The sequence below is a fragment of the Sinohyriopsis cumingii genome, chromosome 1 (genome assembly GCF_028554795.1).
Source record: "Sinohyriopsis cumingii isolate HCF-2022 chromosome 1, ASM2855479v2, whole genome shotgun sequence".
Taxonomy (NCBI): Eukaryota; Metazoa; Mollusca; class Bivalvia; order Unionida; family Unionidae; genus Sinohyriopsis; species Sinohyriopsis cumingii.
In genome coordinates, this window is record NC_142961.1 from 121,801,488 (window position 1) to 121,823,736 (window position 22,249).

General features: G+C 34.6%; 1 protein-coding gene and 1 long non-coding RNA gene across 25 annotated transcripts in view; one reads left to right on the forward strand and one right to left on the reverse strand.

Moving 5' to 3' along the window:
• On the forward strand, positions 1–17,237 carry LOC149807765 (uncharacterized). Of its 21 annotated transcripts, XR_016423387.1 has the most exons (7): positions 1,272–3,108; positions 3,233–3,419; positions 8,757–8,845; positions 10,426–10,538; positions 12,706–12,832; positions 13,664–13,741; positions 15,388–16,812. It is a non-coding gene; the product is annotated as an uncharacterized LOC149807765 (long non-coding RNA). The 21 variants fall into 21 exon arrangements; XR_016423389.1 differs by lacking the exon at positions 8,757–8,845; XR_016423397.1 differs by lacking the exons at positions 1,272–3,108; positions 3,233–3,419; positions 8,757–8,845 and adding an exon at positions 1–61.
• The window catches only part of LOC149807766 (uncharacterized), a 19,620-nt gene continuing 12,681 nt past the window's right edge, over positions 15,311–22,249 (reverse strand). For 2 of the 4 annotated variants that reach the window (XM_089970225.1, XM_089970216.1), the window contains exons 3-4: positions 19,247–19,758; positions 15,311–15,919 (exon numbers count right to left, since the gene is read on the reverse strand). In XM_089970225.1, the coding sequence (XP_089826351.1) occupies positions 19,468–19,758 (291 nt within the window). In that variant the 3' untranslated portion in view covers positions 15,311–15,919; positions 19,247–19,467. The remainder of the gene's footprint in view (positions 15,920–19,246; positions 19,759–22,249) is intronic. The other 2 variants (XR_016423386.1, XM_089970233.1) reach the window with 1 other exon arrangement.

Sequence of the window (22,249 nt, forward strand, 5' to 3'; positions counted from 1 at the left end):
GTCGCTAAATAAATGTCGATTTACTATTCAATTTTGGATATTATCCCTACGACGACTAGCTGTAAGTCTGTATGTTAAGAGTAACAAAATAGTTCCAAACACTTGGTCCAACTACTTGGTTCATTTTCCTGGCTTACTAAGGTCCTTCTGATATATGCCTTGATTATAATTTCAGGGAAGTAAAATTCTTTGTAATGATGTCTTTGCACATGTTTTTGTAAAACTTAATATTGCTCATGCTTTTTGGAGCACGTCCATTGTCTAATCTTTAGCTTCGAAGGTGCATAGATTCACATGTTGTCAAGCTCTTAAATTTCGGAGGCAAGCAAATCTTGCATGCAGACCGTAATCTCATGGGGGCGCTCTACAGATATTAAAAACTCGATAGAGAGAGAGAGTGGTCGCTATAAAACTCACGGTACTAATTAAGTTCCAATAGTAAACCTGTGCAAACACCATGATATTAAAAATTCAATAACTTAACATTTTCGAGTGCTCATGATCAAACGTATCTTTATCAGTAACGATGAAACCTGGATGTCAGCTTCTGTGTAGAGGAAAGGATACGAGCCGCGGCATTTTCTGGACCTGTATGTGTTTGAAACATGTGCTTTCAATTCCACACCTATAGCACAGGCACTTGATTCTGTGGAAACTAATACGTGCCTGTGACTGGCCTCTATAAGTGGGTGGGAGTAAGGCTAAGTTATTTTGTAGCAGTAATCATTCGCTTACTATTTGGATACATTCAGGATTTAAAGTAGGTTGCTAACAAGAAAGTTAGGATTTTCCATCAATAAATGTAAACAAAATTTGACCGTCACTTAAGCGTATTTAAAATGGCTCACTTCTTGTCTGATTAGTCTATCTATCTATAAATACGTTGACAGAGTTTTCTCTGACCCTTGCCTGTACCTCCACCCCCTTTTTTTTCGGGGGGGGGGGGATATCTGGACAATTATGTTGGCATGTAGGGTCAGAGTCAATTACCTATCGAAACGTTGGAGTTCGCCGACACCATTTGGTGTCGGCATAGGGTAGACGCTTTCTAGCCGGCCTAGAAAAATTGAACAAGTTTTCATCGAGATATACCTGCATGAAATCGATAGGAATATGATTTATTTTCTCAAAAATCGAGAGCATAGCATTCGTCATCTCTTTAATCCGCTGACAGACGAGACGGAAGTGCGTCGTTACTGACATTTGACCTGGATCTCGCTATGCATTCCGAGTCACATGACTATATAAATTTCTCAAGCTATATGTCAGTGGCAGCAGAGGTCATATAGTCACGTGCTATCAACAATAAACCATTTCTATTGTTGCTGTAGGAAAACAAATCGAACACATAACTGAAAGTCGTGTAATCTTTATAGAAAGGTAAAAGAACACAAACTTCTCAAAATATTTATTTTGAAAACAACGACGGGAAATCAGTAAATGTTGCAGCAACTTGAAGAAAACAAGATCCAATAAGCAGAGAGTGAATTTCAATGCGGGATTATGGACATTTCGCCATGGATGTTTCGGCCCAGGAAATTTCGCCCCACTTCAATGGACATTTCGCCCCGTTTCAATGGACATTTCGCCCTACATGGTATATGGACGTTTCGGCCCAGGACATTTCGCCCCACATCAATGGAAATATCGGACATTTATAGAAATTCACAAGCATTACACCAATCTATGGCTTGCTGACGACGGGTAACTGGTTTTCTGCAGTAAATGCACGAAGACATTGTTCAGTCTATTGATTTACCTGATATTAAAACAACTAGTACCAAGAAGAAAAAAAGACTCTAATTTATAGAGCCACTGATAAATTTCCATGCAAACACGTGCACGAGCTTCTATACCAAACGATCTGTCGGACAATGCACTTGAAGAATCATAATTTTTATCCTAAAACTCAGATTTTGATATACTAAGATCAAACGTTTATTTATATGTCATTGTTTTTGTTATTAGTGAACACCTTAACATCTGTGCTAAATTGTAATTTCCTTTTCATAAAAGCTTACACGACTTACTCAAAACCCTGGCTGCAGCTTAATTAACTTGATACCACATTTAGTAGATTATTTAAATATGAAGATCAGAGACGTTGCCTGGCTGTAATTAAGTCCTTTTAACACTTGCTGGAAGCAATAGTGAACGCCAGAACATTTTTTTTCTCTTTATGACACCAGACAGATGCGCCCCTACTTATAAAAAAAATAAAGTTGTTTTACATGTGTATGTTTTCTCCAAAGGTATGTCGTTTGTTTACTTTATAAAAGATTTTTGAACAAAAAATTTCAAAATTTTGTCGGGGTATTTATGTATTTCCCTAGTGTAATCTATAGGGTTGTTCATCCTCGTCTGGTTTTTTTCACTTACTCGAAATCCCTCCCCATAATTTCAAGTTGACCTTGGCTAGAGGAAGGACAGCCACTAAATCAAATTATCCATGTTTTATTATTATATTTTCTTATTGGATACAATCCATACAATGATAATTTTTCATTGTTTCATTATTTTAAATTTAATTTGGGATTTTTATTTTAAATTTAATTGGAATTTGGGCGAATAAATGGTGTATTATATTTAAACGACAAATACACCATATTGTTTTGTATGATTGATGATGTGTGTCGTTTCTTGCATTACCATTATACTGAAACAGGCTGTACTCGAGTGAGAGTTCATACTTTTTTTAATTGTACTTCTCCTGACTGGAGCAGGCCATCTCTTTAACTATTTAAAATAATGCCAAAGAATTCAGATCACATTGGACACTTAATTATATTTTTGAACATTTTAAAGTAAAATGAAGAACGTGGTGTAATGCTGATGAATTTCTATAAATGTCCATTATTTCCATTAATGTGGGGCAAAATGTCCTGGGCCGAAACGTCCATGGGATGAAACGTCCATGTACCATGTGGGGTGAAATGTCCACTGAAGTGGGGCGAATGTCTTGGGTCGAAACGTCCAGGTACCCCAACAAGTAGTTTCTCTGCCTTTTTTTCTCTAACATTACTGATGGGGAGGGGACCAGAAGCGTGGGACACAATTTGGGATGAAGCTTTCAGCATCCTTTCAGCTGCGACTATCAGCCACTCACAAGTAATTAATACATTTATTTCGACTGACCTTTGTATGCGGACATTTAGGTGAAATGCCTCGTATTTTGACCGATGGCCTTAATTTAAATCCTTCAAAACACTCACTTTTGTATTATCAATCCCAGTCAGAACAGAACATCTTTGTATCCATTCGGTTGTTGACCCCTTTTTTAACTTGCCAAGACATGCACGGACAGCAGCAGCATCCCAAGGCAAGATTAACTTGCCCCATGAAGAACTCATCCCTTGGAAAAGTTGCCTCTTTGGAGAACTCATCCCAGGTCTCATGAGAAGTTGGTGATACTAATTTAGGTATGTCATGTAATGGTGATTACCCCTTTATTATAGTGCCTCATGAATTATTGTATTATGTAATTGAGATTATAATTCATCGTGATTAACATTCTCACTAAAATGTGAATATACCCCCACCCTCTTCTTTTTCTATAGCAAGTGTTTGCTTAGGCCATTTATGTCAGACCATTATTATCAGTCATCGCAGAATCACTGTTTGGTGTTGTTAATGCTTTTTAGTACTGTCACCATTATGAGGCATTATATCAGACTTGTTTACCAAAAGCGAGATGATATGTCATCTGTTTGGTGTCCAAGATGGTAATAAATTCAGTATAGCTCCATTTATTACATCATATATCAGATTATTTTATAGTTTCTAATTTCCCACAAAAGATTTTGCTTCATTCCTTCAAAAACAGACCTTTCATTGTAACTGTTTATTTTAAATGAACCTCATTATTTTCAGTTGAATTTAATCTTTGCTTCTTATTGTAATAATATCAAAACTGTATCTCCAAATACCCTTTTTAATAGAAACAAACTTGGGTAAGAATAACTTAGTTATGTGGGGATTATCTGATCAGGTTCACTTCATCTGTTCATCCATTAACTTTGCTGATGTACCCCCCTCCCCCCCACCAAATCAAATAGGTCAAATGCTTAAAGAGTTGTAAAAGCCAGAGAAAGCCCTAATTAACTTTGGTTAAGAATTAATTAAAATAAAATACAACAATGCTTACAATTTGAAACTCGCTATTTGCAAGGGAACATTCTGTTAAAAGTACAGACATGATACTAACCCTTTGTTTTCATCACTCACAATATGTCTGCCTATTCTGTGCATGGCTTTGAAAAGATGTAATTTTTATGTGTCAGGTTATAGTAATGGAATTCATTACTTTGGACTCATTCTTTCAACATATCAACTAAGGAACTAGGTCAGGTTTTTACAGTTAGTTTTAGAAAATTTAGTGTAACAACACCACTAAATGGCAGATAGTAAGCACAAAAAACGATTTTAAAAATTTGATAAGTTCAGCATTTTATAAATTTAATAAGTTATTAAGTTGAAGAGAAACAACAATGAATAGATCTAGTGTGTTTATACCATATCCTTTATGACAGATTCAAATTATTGCAAAATTTGAAACAGAATACACACCTGGGAATTTCTTGACGATCTCGCTTGAGCAGCAAGTTGACAATAAAGTAGTTGTGGGACAACTTCTTGCAAAATTAGAAACTTGGATTAAGATGCAGTATTGTTCTGAGCTAAACATTTCTATCTTTTAAATAATGTATTTATCTGGATGATTCTAAATGGTAAATAATATGTTTTTTGGGTTACAAGTTGAAGGTCATGGGTCTTCATATTGACAGTGAGAAATCACATGTACATATGCATTTAGAATAGAAATATGGGGTCTTTTTGTACATTTTATGAATATTACTTACCTAAATTAAAGGATGGTTGTTCTTTCTTGATACAAATTGGATTTTTCACCAAAAATAACATATGATCTAATCATTCAGTGTTTACAGAAATGATGTATCATTGTGTAGGAAAGTGGTTATATATATATATATATATATATATATATATATATATATATACAATCACAGACACCACTTCTCCGTGGGACAATTTTTCTTAAAGCGAGTTATCGATGTACCTCAAAAATGGGATGAGAAAATTCAGAGGAAACCTTTTGACACAAGAAGTGATTTCCTTGCCCAAAAAAACTGTCTTAAACTTTTGTTAAAATGATCTAGTGCAAAAACTACATTTTCATTTAAACTTACTTATTTAAGATTTTTAACACCTGTAGAAATATCATTACATGCGTGTGGCTTTCCCTGAAATGTGATGTAATATTGCATTTATTCAGGCCTTGATTTGTAAGAACATGACGTTGGATGAACAGACCAGATATTACTCATTAAATGTTTTATTTAACATTTTTCATTGACTGCAAAGTTTTCACTTACCTGTATAATCACCTGTGCAAGATCAAACTTAATTATGATCATATTTTTGTCTTCTTTACATTGATACCAAATATAATTAGAAAATGGGGTAAAAGATCATTGAAAATGAAACCTTATGTAATTATAAATAGACATGTATCCAGTTTGTTTGGTACTGAAAGATGATGCAAAAGATGATGCAGGCAGTAGAGTTACACTCGCCAAACATTTCTGTCGTGTAGTAATTCTAGACAATACAATAAGAAGCAAATGAAAATATTAAGGGGAATAAAGGTAGGTAACATGACTTATGATTTTTCTCAGTATGATAAGAACACATTACTTGCCCTCAATGGTTGAGTTAAATGTGTAATGTCTCCTTTACATCCTGTGTATCAATATTGCTTATTTTCTGATATTAGTAGAAATACTGAAAAAAATAGAGATGTAGTTTGGATGGGCAGTACAACAGGTAGCAAGAAGCAAAAATGTTCCCAACATATTAAAAGTAGATAGAAGTATAGTTAGTGTTACTTACTGTCGTTGGTGGTTGCTTTGGATGTATAAGTCAGTGACAAGGAGTCGATTTTGTTTTAGGACTGTTTTCCAAAGCTGTTAGGAAGAAGTAAGTGATAAGGATTTGGCAGGGTGGTAGATGAGAGTTGTAGGGGAGAGTAGTAAGTTATGCAGGAGTTTTGTCGAAAACCCCTAGCGGTAGTGGATTGTTCGAGAGTTGTAGGGGAGAGTAGTAAGTTATGCAGGAGTTTTGTAACCCCTAGCAGTAGTGGGTTGTTCGGTAATTCTATCCGACTGATAAAGGAGTGTTAGGTCGGTTTTGCAAAGCTGTATGGGAGAAGTAAGTGATAAGGATTTGGCAGGGTTGTAGAGGAGAGTTGTAGGGGATAGTAGCATGTTATGGATGAGTTTTGTCGAAAAGACCCAGCGGTAGTCGATTGTTGGGTAATTCTATCCGACAGCGGTAGTGGATTGTTCGGTAATTCCTGTCCGATTCCAACCAAGTGATGAGTCTCACCTGCTTGGAGAAATAGTTTTCTTGCTTATAGAAGGGAGGGATTTATCGCCAGGTAAAGCCACGTTTTGGCACACGACAGGATAGACATGGCGGCCGGGAAATCCCGTTAAAGAAGCACCGACCACAATGGCCGAATGTGAGATTCGAACCCACTCAGACAGTGGTGAGATGGCAGTGATCCGTAACGGAGAGCGCTTTAGACCACTCGGGGCCCGACCTCCATTCTTGCATTTTATAATTTGAATTTTTTTCTTGTACATGTTGAAGAATGTTTCTCCATATTTCTTGAATACACAATATGATGAACTACCTTTAGCACTGGAAGCTGAACCATACTTCATATGGGTTTATATAGAGCATTTTCCACCCTAATCTTTGTTCATATTTTTGTGTGGATCAGTATTCAAACCAGTGCTGTCTCATTGGTGGAAGATTAAGGATTAGTGTCTGTCATTTTTTTATGTACTATATGGTGCTACATTTGCACAATTTTTAGCAAAGAAGAGCACCATCTAATGAATCCCACCTCCCATTTATAACTGTTTTTAAAAAAATATATTACAGTTCCTTGCAGATAACACATTCTAAATACAGATTTCAGTGCCACCTATAATCAAAACAGAGGAACATGTTACTGTCATACATTTTTTGTTTGTATGTTTGGACTAATTGTGTGTTTGATTTGGATTGTGTATGTAGCTTTAACAATTTGTCAGTCATATCACTATGATATCTGCAGTGTTGCAGTTTATAGTGAAGTCTAGCAATGGGGCATCATGCTGCAGACATATAGCATGATGTCCCAGCCAGTCACATTATCCTGACACCAGGCAGACCAGTCCTAACACTAACCTCTTAATGCTGAGCATCAAGCGAGGCAACTAGAATTTTAATATTTCCCACTTCCAGTCAGGACAAAGTTGATATGACACACTTATTAAGTCAAAAAAACCAGAGCACAGAGTCATGTATTTTGAGACGATTCCAGAACCCAATTTGGTTCCATTAGATGACCTGTTTTTAAAATCCTTTGTACAATTTGTCTTTCCGATTTATTTTTTTTGGTCTCTGACATTTTTGCAAAACCCTTGTGACAAATCACTTCAGGTTGACATGGAATTTGATAGGCATATTTATATTACATTAATCTAGCCTAATTAGCATGACTTTTGGTAATTTTCATCTTGTACACATTTGTAAACATTGCAGACTTAAATCTCTTTGACATAAATCATGTTAGGAAGATCAAGCTATAATCACTTGAGGTAGACGAATTAAATTTAGTTGGCATATTTATAATACATATATTTAGATGATCAGATTAAAATTTCAAGCCATTGATGCAAATTTTTTTGTTTTTTTAAAACTATTTATTTAAAGGTTGGTTTTGCATGTGTGGATATGTTTGCATCCTGCTGCCTTGTATATGTAGTCACTTTGCAAAAATACACGTGTATCCACCCAAAGGAATACTTTTCTTCCATACCCCAAGTAGGTGATAGTAACACACAGTTGATAAGCCTCCAACTGTTTTCAGTTCCTTGGTGAGAAATGCTTGTATGAGACCATATTTTCAACTCTTAAGCTTGTGTCGACTTTTCATGCTCCTGTGACTCATAGTACTATCTGCCCCCCCCCCCCCCCCATTTCCCAGTTCCCAGGGAATACAACTCTGTTATCACCAGGGTCAATGACTGAAGCTTGCAATGACTTCTCATGCCCCTGTAACTGTAAAATTTGAACAGACTACTGTTACAGCATAAAGATGTTTCCCACCAAGCATGGAATACAACTGCACCATCACTCGATTCCACATTTCATGTGCCCTGTGTTTGCCTATAATGTTGGTGTTAACTGCACCTTATTAACAAAGCCTAATGTCTACTGCAAGTCTGAGTCATCTGTAAAGACAGGTGAATCACTTAGACATACTTTTTCAAATTTTGTTCATTATTTAAAGCTTTCATTTTTGTTTGTTTAGTTTTGCAGTTGCCTTCTCTATTGGGATATGAAATAATATTTTAAAGTCATATCTTGAAATCCACACCTCAATAATTTATGCAGCTTACTTTTAATAACTTGCACTGCTTAAATTGTTTTTTTTATAGATCACTTTGTTTGCATAGTGAGGAAACTTGATTAGAGCATGCATCTAGAGCAGCACACATCATAATGTCTGGAATAAGTCACTGTGACATACTTTGCCCAGGTGCTATTATCATTATCAATGTTTGTTTTCACATCTCTGTCAACCAACAATTATACCAATACTTGTATATGAAAATGAAAATGAAATAATTCTGACTTTGCCTCTGATCTCCAGAGGAAAAATAAAATTATTTATTTTACAGTTTCGTGTGTATCAGACTTATATGGCAACTTTAGACATTTGGGTTACATATAGGATTTGGAATACAGCACACATTTATGCCTGGCAAAGGTAATACTGCCTTTTTTACTTTTGTGTCATTTTATATGTGAGTTGCATCAAGGCAATTTTAAGCCAGCACATTTAAGCCTGGCAAAGGTAATTCTGCCTTTTTTATACTTTTGTGTCATTTTATAATTGAGCTGCAAACTTGGATATCCCTTCCCACAACTGAAACTTACACAAGTCAACACCTGGCATTAATGTACTATATATATATATATATATATATATATATATATATAAGCATTAATTACCATCATTAAATAAAAAAAAGGAATAAGAAACATACAGAGCATATGTGCCCCCAAAAAACTGATTCGGAATCGACAAGTCAGCTGTACCTATTTTATGTATTAATAGCATAATCCTATCAGTAAAATGAAAGTAACTTTTTTAGGACTGTAGCTCAACATTCACTGAAGGTACTTTAATGAAACTTGTGTTTCAATCGTAACTTCTGAATGTGTCATTGATTCTTGTTGATAATTTCAATTTTTATATATTTCTGTGTCACGGCTCTAGTATTACGAGATGAAATTGTTTATTCATGCATCATGACATAAGGTCATGTCACATAAATTACTTATGATCCAATTTTAAGGTCATTGTCATTTATCATGTTTGGAGATCATGCCAATCTGACCTCTGCCTGCAACAGCAGCCATCTTTTTGTTTTTATTACTACACCAGATGAATATAAAGTATTTGATGCTGGGTTTTGACCAGAAATAAAAATTTCACAAAAAAATACAATTTCAGACACATTTCAATAAACTAAACTTTTTAATGATTTTTTGTAATAGCACTACGTGTAACTTTTGATTGAGCTTTCTTTTAAATATATTGTTGATTTAGGCTGCCTAAGGTCTAAAAGGGTTATAATTTGACCTAGCCACCAACCATTAGGAATTGGTCCCCAATTAGTGAGAAAGAGGTTAGTGTCATAATATATATAGATTGACAAATAAAATAATTTTAATTTTCCAGTGCTACTATAATCTCTCAATTTTGTTTACATGAATACATTAACCAATACACAGTAGGTGTTCACAAATTACATTAGGATTGAATTAATTAATATTTCAGTGAGAAAAGAATGTCAACAAGACTATATACATCATATTCTTACTTAAAAAGTATGAGAATTGTACAAGAACAATTTTTTATTATAATATAAACAACTCCTGTGTTCGTACTACCATGATTGACAGGTCAGCCCCTATGGGATTGGAACCCACCCAATTCTCCTTAGATCACTACCATCATGTTTCTTCACCCGTTCATAGTAATATTAATTTATATCATGAAGGTAAAACAAGTAAATTCAAAATTTCATTTGTTTTCATAACACGTAAATTCTAACACAAATCTATTTTGACATTGAAATCAAGCCTAAAACTTAATTCATCTAATATTGTATGTACATTCAACACTGCTTTGAAGGCAGTTTGAAGATATTTCATACATCAGGCAATAAAAGTTGTATCCTTTAAACATGACACATTTTTAAAGATAACACATATTTTACACCGATTACGTTAACACATTTGTTGAATATGTAATACATATAGCCTTACATTTTATTTCAGAGAAATTAGATGACTTTATTTGGAGAAACATGAAGAAAAGTCATGGAATAGAAAACAAACATCAGGAAATCAACAGCTTATAACATTCATGTACATTCTTTTGCATTAAATAGGTAAATATTCATAACTAAAATTCTCAGTAAAATTTATACATTTTTTTTAAATGTACATTGAGATCATGTATTGAGTTTTTATACATTTGCTAATAAGCTCTTTCTATGGATGTATCTGAATGGTATTCTGTAGTATACTTTAGGCCAAGAGGTCTTTGTAATTTCACCTTTCCAGTTTCCAGAACACAATCCAACCATTTCACCAATTTTAAACAAATTCTCAATTCAGCACAAGCTAAATATACTCAATTTGCATTCATTCAATTCCAAAACAATTTCTTTTAAATAAACTTCCTTCAGACATTTAAAAGTAAAAAAGGAAATCAATTTCTTGTAGTAACAGAAGCAGTATAAACTATCAGTGTCAGCAGTAAGATATTGTAGGCCTTAAAGCACTTCAATTTTCACAGTAGTTAGCTATATTCTAGTGGCCGAGTGGTCTAAAGCGCTCTTCGTTACGGATCACTGCCATCTCACCTCTGTCTGCGGCAGTTCGAGTCTAGGATTCAGCCAATGTGGGTATGTGAGAAAGTTTGCCAGTAGCTTCTCGTGGGTCGGTGGTTCTTTCCGGTGTTTTAACAGGTTCTTCCTCCACCATTAATTTTGACGCCATGTATAGCCTATCGTGTGCTGAAAAATGGCGTTAAACCCCACAACAGCAACACAACAAAGCTATATTCAGCCAAGGGGAAATAACTTCGCCAGGAAATGATTGGAGTTGGTCATGATATGTAGCCTTTCTTGTATTCTGAATTGTACTTTATTAAGTTTTTTAAATTATTTTAAATGGACCTATCCAGAGTCATTGTAATTTTGGATTCAATCTTATTTTTGGGAGATACAAATATCATACTTGTTAACCTGTATGGTAGTTATGGAGATTGACTCTTATGTCATGCTTCTTTGTTATGTTTTCACCAGAAAATGGCAGCTCATTTGCAAATATTGGTTACTGCATTTATATGGGAAAATATGAACATGTTTCTCGGATGGATATACTGCACGACCTTGCAAGTATATATTTTCACATACAAATGCAGTAACCTTTTTATTATATGCTCATTTTCTTATGCTACATAAGGCTTAATTTAATAAACAAAAATACACTACAGGAAACAAAGTAACTGAATTTATGTCATATTCCAAACTAAATACACAAGTGCAGATTCATCAGTACACAAGAACAGAACTCCAACCAGATAAATTTGAACTTAGTTGACATCACTTTCTAAAGAAAATGGCATTTTGGTCTACTTAAAATTGAAAATTAAAGTCATAATGTGAATGAATGCATGTTGAGCAACGTTTCCATTTGATCTGGAATGAATAGATTTTTATATTTTTTTTAATTCTACAAAATTTTGTGATTATGGGCTGGATTTATCTGTGCCAATTCAACATGGAGTACATCAGATTTCAGCAGCGAGGGAGCAGCATGTTGACATCTGCAAGTGTGTTTCTTTTCCTGTCATTGAATGTTTGGAATCATAATGTGGGAAAATATGAAGTCTTTCTGTTGCAATTATCAAAAAGATGCTTTGGAATATAATGTCCATTTTATTTTGAGTGCAGTAAAGAGGATGTAATTGCACTTGGAATGTAGTCGAAATTACAGGACAGTCTCGAAATGTATAATCAAGCTTTAGAACCCATGACATGGCTCATGTAATTCAGATATGCAGAGCTAAGAAACTACATTTTGAGGAAATAAAGAATGTAAAACTGTAAGTATATATTTTTGGCATTCTTATTACCAGCTAAAGAAGACAGTTTATGCCTTGTCACTTGCATGTTATGTGTAGGTTCCCAGCAATTTTATGACCTGTCTGGCATCTATCGCGAGCCTAAATCGGAAACGTTGTATCAAAAAAGTTAACGCAGAATGTGGCAAAGCACCTGGTATGTGGCAGTCAATGAAACATTTGCTTTAGTTCATTCAGAACAAATTTAATCAACCAAAACGTAAAGTGTCTACTATTTGAGTGTACATGACTTATTCACAAAGTAGTTCCTAATACACTATTGGGCACACGTCGTGCACACATGTGCTTTATGAAGTTCACATGAGTGCAGTATCACAAAATAATGCACGATTCTGACAATGTAAACTTAACAGAGACAAAAAAGAGCACATAATAAGGTCTGTTTTTATATTTCTGACTTTCAGACGGCTGTTTTTGTGGGGGTCCAACGATGAGGTCTATGTGCAGAATTATCTCCCTTCCAAAGGTCTTTAAAGATGGTTTGTCCAGTGGATTCATGAACTGCAAATCTGTAGGCCATCATTACTAAAGGTATATGTTCATTTCAATCTCTCTGATAATCAAACACAAAAGCTGACAGAAAATTCATTGTGTCATTGGCTTTGTCACCCACGCCATCTGATTGGGCCTTGCAGTAGTAGTTTGGGTTTTCTTAATACCCAGAACCTGACATATTTCTTGAAATAAATTACTTTAAAAATTAGATCCCTGATCAGTGTGTATGAGCAATGGTAGCTCAGATCTGGATATAAAGTTTCCAATCAAAGCTTTAGCTACATTCTGTGCTTCAATATTTGATATGTTTTGCCTAGTTTTCTTTTTGGTAAAGGACCCATACAATCAATTGCTGTTCTTTCCATGTGTAATCCCGTATTGTATTCTTTAAAGGGGGGGGGGGGACTTTGTTTTCTTTTGAGGCATTTTTCTTGCACATTGTACCAGAAGTACTAATCTTTATGTCATATTTAGCAATATCAGCCCAGCCATGTTTATTCATATTTTTCAACCATTCAAGTACAGTTTTTAAAATTGGAGCTTGTAATTGTAGGATTTTCTAGGTCTACGTTCTCCAGATCAACTAATGTAACATTACTACTTTGGGAATTACACACATCATTTATTTGAGTCAATTTTCTCAGAATTAGGATTTGATAAATCAGGTGCACATTTATTCTGTTTGTATCTGATATTAGCTTGTTCTGATTCAGTGACAATCTCATTCAACATATTACAGAACATGTTTTCACCTTCACTTAATTTGTAAATGCTATATTTTGACAGCCTGTACTATTTTGTTTTTGAGGTACATTTTGGACCAGATTTTTTCAAAACATTCCATTCATTTTCTGTATTCTTGCATAGGTGTTCTACCAAGATTGAACTCAAGCAAAAGAAAAGGACAAAAAATTGTAGCTGTTGTATTGGAGACTACACAGAGAAGTAAGAGCATACAAAGGATCATAATATTAATATTCTTTGTACACATCTCATTTATAGCACATGGCTCTGTCAAATCAGCAAGTTTAATTCATCCTTGTACATGCCAATATTATCAACCTTTAATTTCCTTGTGCAATATACAGTAGAGAATAAGAATACTTTAAACTTTGCAGATTTCATTGCTTTTGTTTCATTATTTACTGTTCCTTTGCAACATTCTTCAACCATATCACAATATTAGAGGAAATCTTGACATGTATTATTTGTGTCAATATTGTGTTTAACTTTTATCCATGAATGTAGATTGTAATGATCATTTGTAATATTACATAGCTAATTTTTGTCAATGATTTTACATTATATTTTAGGGTAATGATGATTTGTATGCTATAAATAGGTTCTTTATTTGGGTTTGAGTTCAGATCAAACCTTTTATCATGACCATTCTGAAAAAAGAGGTTACAGTTTGGAGTAATTTTCCATTAGGATGATTGAGTTACATTATGACACAATTCAGGTGGGGATGTACAGGGTTCATAGGGAGCCTAAAAACCTTTCTAAAAAAAGCCAATGATTTTATTTTAACCTAAAAGATCTAAACAATCCCGAAAAAGTTTATAAGATACCTTCTAAATTAAAAAAAGCTAAAATTATTCAACCTGAATCAGCAGTAAAAAGTTAAATAAAAGTTTTTTATATGAAAAGTCGGCACTGCATGATCAAGAAAAAAAACTACATTTGTCATACATCCAGGTTGTCAGTAACTTGCATATCTGGTTTATCCTGGCTTGCAGTAATGGCGAGCAAGACACGTTTTCAAAATGAGTTGGCTGTCCAAACCGCAGTACACTCCTTGATTGAAAAAATATAAAAATGTGTTTTCTGCTAGATGTAGATTGTGTAAATAAATTGTTCAGTATTATGAGATTGGGTGAAAGTGTCTTACAAATACACGCAAAAGGAATAAAACATCAAGCGAACAAGACAGCATATCCTCCACATTCGACTTGAAGAAAGTCTTGACTGTGAGTAAAAATATGCATCATCTTTGTGTCTGAAATATAGCGTCAAAAATAATTTTGCAGAAATCACATTGAATTTGAAGCCGGTCAAACTAATGACCGGAACAAAAGAAAATACTGGGAGCAAAAATAAAAACTAGTGAAAGGGTTTAATTTTCCAAAATATTCACTAATTTAGTATTTTTTAGGATATATATTCATTTTAATTACTCTTTACTTTTGCATAATTTTGCTTTATCATCATTATTATCTATGACTTAAGTATTTATAAGGGTATTAAAAAGGAAACAACTGTCATAACTGTAACAGTAGGTTTACCTCCTCTGATTTCAAATTGACAATTTATATCTAATTATTCAAGGTGTTTATCTTTTATTACTTTTACGGTGGGCTCAATTTAAATTAATAATGACAAAACTAAATCAAGTTAGAAAAGTAAATAGAAGTTGTGTTGAAACTCTTCCAACAAGCTATACATTGAGGTACACTGAATGCTTAGAAAGTACCAACAGTATAAAAATTATGGCATGAAAAAGGCAGAATTAAATTACAGTAAAATAATATTTAATATATTCTTAACAATATATAAATGTAAAACTTAAGTTGTTTCTTTTCTTTTTCTAGCACCAACAGCCTGATTTAGGAAAAGTACTGTTACCACAAAATGTGAATTCTCGACCATCCTGTTCGGTAGTGTCTACTAACTCAGCATCTCTCAAGATCATGTAGCAAAAGACACATTAAAAGCAGTGGCTTTATCTGGATTGGCTCCAGATTTTACATCTCTTTTGGAGGATCTGATAAAATGTGAAGAGTTTGTTTTTCTCTTTGATGAGAGCATGAATGCTGTCCTTCAAACTAAACAAATGGATTTCCTTGTTTGTTTTTGGGATCAGTGCACAGTCAAGACCAAGTATTTAACATAGAACTTCCTTGGTCATTGTACTGCCTCAGATATGGTCTAAGCATTTTAATCTGTGACAGCAAACCTGAATTTGAACAATTTGATTCCGTTAGCTATGGATGGGGTAAATGTTAAATGCAGGAAGTTGTTCACTTCACAAGGTCCATGGTGCATGCAAGACAGCAATGGATGCTGTTAATTGGAAATTAGATAAAATTCTGAGATCCCTTTTCCAGCTTTTTCATGACACACCTGCAAGAAAAGATGTAAATGTTATTGGTACTTCAACCTTTCCTCTTCAGTTCTGCAAACACAGGGGGTTAGAGAACACAACCGTTGCTCAGAGGGCTTTAAATCTGATGGAACCTTTAAGAAAATATGTTAGTGAGTAATGAAATCAAGTGTTTCTGACCTGAAGACCAAGTCCTTTAAGACTGTGAAAGAAACCCTTTTGAAGGATGAATTTTTGGCACCTAAGTTGGCATTCTTTATTTCACTTTCTAAGTATGTTGAGCCCTACCTTTCAGAATACCAAACTGATCCACCGATGCTACAGTTTGCTCATCATGATCTGAATGATGTTGACATAGGCCTTCTGAAGAGGTTTGTTATCCCAGAAAAGAATGAGGAAATCAGAACAACAAAAGACATGGTTACATTTCAAGTGACTGACCCATTAAATCATGTAACCAGAAAGAATGTTGCTGTTGGCCTTGTAGCAGTCTATAATTAATGAACTAAAAAAGGCAAAAAAGTGAGTGAACTTCAAATCTTAGAATTTAAGGATGCATGCCAAAGTATTATTGTTTGTTTTGCTGACAAATTCCTCGCAAAATCTCCACTTCACTATGGTTTAATGAAAGACATGGCATATCTTGATCCTGCTATCATTTTAAATAGTAAAGCAAAAGCAGAGGCTAAATTGAAGAGAATCATGCATTGGTAAGCAAGAGAAAGTTTAATATCAGTTGTTGTGATGCTGTTCTTATTAATAAGCTGCTAAGGATTTGGAAAAGAAGTTTAAGTCATATTATTAAAAATAATGTAAAAGTGATGAGTATGTTATTATTTGTGTGCATGAAAGTCTGAACACTGTGCAGTTCTTTAAACATAAATTCATATTATTAAAAATAATGTAAAATTGATGAGTATGCTATTATTTGTGTGCATGAATGTCTGAACGCTGTGCAGTTCTTTAAACCTAATTTTTTTACAAAGACCTTAACAATCTGCGACACAGAGTGATAGAAATGTATGTAAGAAGGAGGAAGTAAACAGTTAGTCTTTCCTATTCCTATCTTAATATCAGTGTTTTAGTGTTCAATTAAAATTTGAGATGCATTTAAAAACATTTTGAATAATATTTTAATACATCAAAACTGTTAGCACATTATCACATTCATGATTGGAATTCACTCAGAACACCACTGGAATTCATTTGGAACACTTCAGTTTGGACTTGTGACAGAACATTTAGATTATTTGCAATTTAATTCAAAACACTGCAAGTTTCTCTTAAATTTTCATTTTCTGACTTAGAGAATTAAATTATTTGTTGAAATTTACTAAACTTGTTGGTTTGCTTTTCCTGTTCCTGAGGTTAAGACCATAGAGAATTTATAATAACTTGTTAGATATGAAAGATTTTAAAAATAAGTTTAGCCATGCTTTCTTCGTTTGTCTGAATATAAACATGACAACACACTTCCATGCATCTTCCACACACATGATAGAAGGTAGTGCCTCTGATACAAATGTTAATAATTTAATCATCATAGTAACAAAGATCCACATTAATACCCTTTTCAAATGGAGCGACATTGGATGCCCGATCCGAAATTAACACCCCTCTTCAAATTGAGCAACATTGAATGCCAAACGCATAACACCCCTCTACAAACAGAAACATTCAATGCCTGATCCAAATTAACACCCCTCTGCAAACAGCAACATTCGATGCCTGATCCACATTAAGACCCCTCTTCAAATGAAGCAACATTGAATGCCCAAAGCATAGCACTGTTTTCCAGCACCAAAACTTTTAACAACATCCATAAGAACAAATATGGTGTTCTGCTGCATGTCAGCTGGTTTGTTGCCTCCACATTTAACATGAGGGGTTACAAAACAACCCATTCTCAAACCTCTATGGCTAGTGATTCTGGAAGCAAGATTTCCTTCACTAGTTCTACATAGCTTCCAATCCTCACGAATTTGGCGTGAATTTCATGACTTTCTACAGCGATTCATGGATTCACGCCACATGCAAAAAATCAAGAATTCCCCAGTTCTCAGTTATTTTAAATTTTCCCGTTAAGTGCTAGTCATGATGTTGGCAATTGCCAAAATGGTCCTGTTCTCCTAGCCAAGATATTAGCAGAAATATAGCCGATTCGTACAGTTGGACTGGTAGCAAGCATTTTAGCTTAATTATATATATATATATATATATATATATATATATATATATATATATATATATAAAAGAGTAGTTTTACAAATGCTTTTGTAAGAAACTGGACCTAACCGGAATTTTTCTCTGCATAATCGCCGCCAACACTGATTTGAATTACCGTTTGGCATCGCATCTTGAAAACATCTTCGCGACCAAAGAAAAAGAAATGTATTGCACAAAAAATGAAGTTTAGTTTGGAATATACCAAAAATTTGCCGTGCATACAGCCATCAAATACCGATATATATATCATGCTTTTTGCATATAGTATGCCACAAATTTTAGCATTGGACATGGTGGCACAGATGACGTGAGGAAGCACATTGGTAGCTAAAAGTTTATAGATGTTGGGAAACCACAAGAATACAGCTTTTTTGAGTGTTGAAATTTTTTAGATTGACAGATTAGCATATGTCGTAATTTGCTTGAGTTTTTTGCGCAAGCATCGACACCACTAAACGTTCACCATCCGATGTTTCATCTTCTGTATTAATACCATTTCGTAATTAAGCTACACTGCAGTTAAAATGTTTTCACCGCCAAGGAAAAAGATTTGTCTTCAACAAAAAGTGAAGTATAGATTGGAGTACGCCAAAATCTGGCCTAGCGTTCAGCCATCAGACATTGATGAACATTATGCTTTTTGCATAGTAGTGTGCCACGAATTTTACAAATGGAAATGTGCACAAGGGCTGGTATTGTTGCTTACAATTTACCTGTTATACATGTACCATGTAGTAATATTATTATATAGCACATGTATGACAGATAATTTGTAGGCAATGATACGAGCCCTTGTGGGCATGTGGCAGAATGATGTGAAAAAGCACACTGCTATAGCACCCCCAGCAAATTTCAGTTTTGGAGTACTTTAAGCCACCTACTCAAGTCCTGCATGGTACCAGTGCTAAAGCATTGTTTGTGAGCTTTCTTGTTGAACATAACCTGTCTTTCTCCGTTGGAGATCAGCTACAGTGACAGTGAAAGATGATTTCCTGTTGTGAGGAAAAATAAGACAAACTTTAGTGCCTCCTTAGGTGCTGAAAATCTGCATCAATTTTAGTCACCAAGATTAACCAGCAGGCAAGAAGTCTGAACTGTTCTGAAAACAAATTTACCATTACCTGAATGAGAAAGTTCAAGACTGCCACAGCATTATATCATGACTAATAGTGTGAAGTTTGTGTATATCAGTAAATTTGGCTGCAAATAAAGTAGTACATCTAATCAGTGTAAATAATATGTTTTACTTTTTGGGGGGATTTTCATATAATGCAGTACTGACGCTGAAGTGGATGTAGTTAGTGTCATGATATAATTTTTCACTAATTATGTTCAAAATTCACTAATTTTTTATCCCACTTTTCACTAATTGCATGTCGGGAGGGTTGGCAGCTCTGGTTCTATCTGGAATTCGCATAAATGAATATACCAGTTCCAAATTGTGAAGCATAATTGTAAAGTTCTTTCTACTGGTTTTTACTGGAGTTTTCCACTCTGAAAATGTATGATGGTCGAGTAGCATGAATTCAAAATGACTCTGGCTGTCCAGCCCATATGCAGAGACTTGGACAGCTGTGTGTTCCATTCCCAGTACATCGGTTTTGACAAGAATAGTGGGTTTTCGATCTGTCTTCTGGAATGGAATATAAGAATCATCAAGAATCTGGTTCTCAATTTTTTGGAAACATTGATGTCCTGTCCTTAACTTGTATAATGGGAACAATACCAGAAATGTTTTGAATACTGGGTATGTCTCTTGTTTATCATTCCCACTTTTGTCAGGTTATACAGAAATCCCCCACTGATTGTGTGTCCAAACTACTCGTGTTCTTGGAATTTTCCCTTTCCATCTCTGTTCACGTTTTGTCCCTCTAAGTATGACTTTCAGATTTGATTAACTCTCTTCTCCTCAAGTGGAATTGGGCTTTTAGAGCCTCTTCACATTTTTCTAATTAAAAAAAAGAACATTAAAGGAGACCAGAAACCAATGGAAATATACAATAATAATAAAAGTACTATAGCAGAAAACCTTATTCTGAAGTATCATCTGAGACCGTAATGCCAATATTTAAATATTGGCCCATCTTCTAGGAGCTGAATTTCCGTGACCTCGTATGCAAAATTTCCGCGCCTATTCGGTTACTTTCGGGATGTGACGTCATAGTAGCGACTCCAGCAGCTCAAGTGGGAGTTGCCAGAGTAAAACACAATACCGTTTTGCGTTGCTTACGGGTGTAATAGAACATTAAGAAAAGCCTGTGGACATATTTTTTTTTTCTTTTCCGAAAGATAAAGGTATAATGAAAGAATAGGTACATTATTACAAACGAGTCGATTTCAAAGCAACACCATACAGCACTATGTGCTCGTTAAATTTCTCAAAGGAATGTTACGAGAGGGATCATGAAAAAATGGCAGCTCAAAGATACGCAAATGCTAGGCCTAGACTAAAAGTTGGCACTCTTCCAGACATACCTTTGGACATTTTAAATCCTGGGAAAAGTGTTAAACGTGTGAGTTACGAAAATAGGCAGAAGGACGATTAAGTGACCACAAAATGCAACAACCAATCCACATATCTTTTATCTAAAACAGCAGTGCTAAAAACAAATCTGATAGCCCGACACCCTGGGCCCCTTCTAGTTTTAGTTCCGGCCCATCCTGTATTCAAAGTGAGGTGCCCGTCAGGCTTGTCGAAACAAAAATTGTTTGCCTGAGGAAACTTTGATCACGCTGGTGAAATGAGTAAATGTATTTTCAAGATGTTGACATACATGCCTTAACACGGCACAATCTAAATCAAATCACCACTGTCCTAGGTGAAATTTAGATTTGATTTTAATCAAATGGAAGCTTTGCTAAAAATAAGATTCTAAACCTGTCGTGTTTCGAGACAACACAATTTTCAGTAATCTTATAAAAATTAAATCTTTTTAACAAAAAATGCATTGTATACATGTAGTATGCATAAACGGTAATCTGTAATAATTGGAACTGATATAAAACTATTCCTTGGTCAGTTTAAAAAGCAGCGATTAAAAGAAAAGAGGTCAAAGTTTCACATTAACTGTCTGATAATAGAACTGGGGGGGGGGGACTATTTACCCTCCCCCTTGCCCCAATGTGCGACCGCCCATTTGACGTGCCTTTTCTCCCTGTGATACGCCTTATTATTCCCCCATGACAAGCCCCTTTTGCATATTCTGGTCAGTTCTGGCTAAATTGCAAAATTGCTAAAGTTTTGATTTAAGTACGTAAACAATAAAGCCGGTGTGACTAACAAATATAATCCTTATCCTTGCATTTTTGTGAAAAGGACTGCCCTTCGGACATACTTCAAAGAAACCATGTTCGACAGTGTGTGTATGTGTAAGCACCAGCAACTGATTGCCAAATAAACGATGCCTATTTTGTTGTTACTTACGATGCCATGGACTTCATTTTAACAGTTCAAATCTGCAGTCACAAGTTAACGTACATGTGGCAACTGTTTTTCTTACGTTTTATGCCCCACCTTATCTTCTTAGGTTTAAGTATTAATGCATGTAACACTGTTTGCTGAATAAAATATTTATTCAGAATTAGTTATTTAGGGCCACATATACTGCATGGTATATTTTATTTTATTCCTTGTATTTATTCCTTCATGGTAATTAAACTTTTCATATACGGTAGAGGAATGTCAGGTGTTAACTGGCCGAGTTTCTTTGGCGGAAACGGAGATGAGATTTTGTTTGCATAGAAAATTTCAAAGTGATCATTCATTTAAGCTAATTGGTGACAATTTTATTCTTTTCATTTTTTTTTTAGTATAGTACTGTTGTAGTTGTTTAAAAACATCTGGAATTTACTTGAATAATGTTTAATCTTCACGTTCTATTTACTGAAGAAGAAAAAAAAGAAGAAAATAACTGTTGTATGATATTAATTATTTCGTCCAGTGCCGGGTTTAGACGTGTGTGCGTGTGATTTGAATTTTTAACGTAGCTTTAACAATTTTTCAGTCATATCGCTACGATGTCTGCAGTGTGGCAGTTTAGACTGATTGCATACGTTATATCTATTTATAAATGGTTTGGGGTTGTTTTTTTTTTCATGACAAATGAAAATTGACAGACATAATG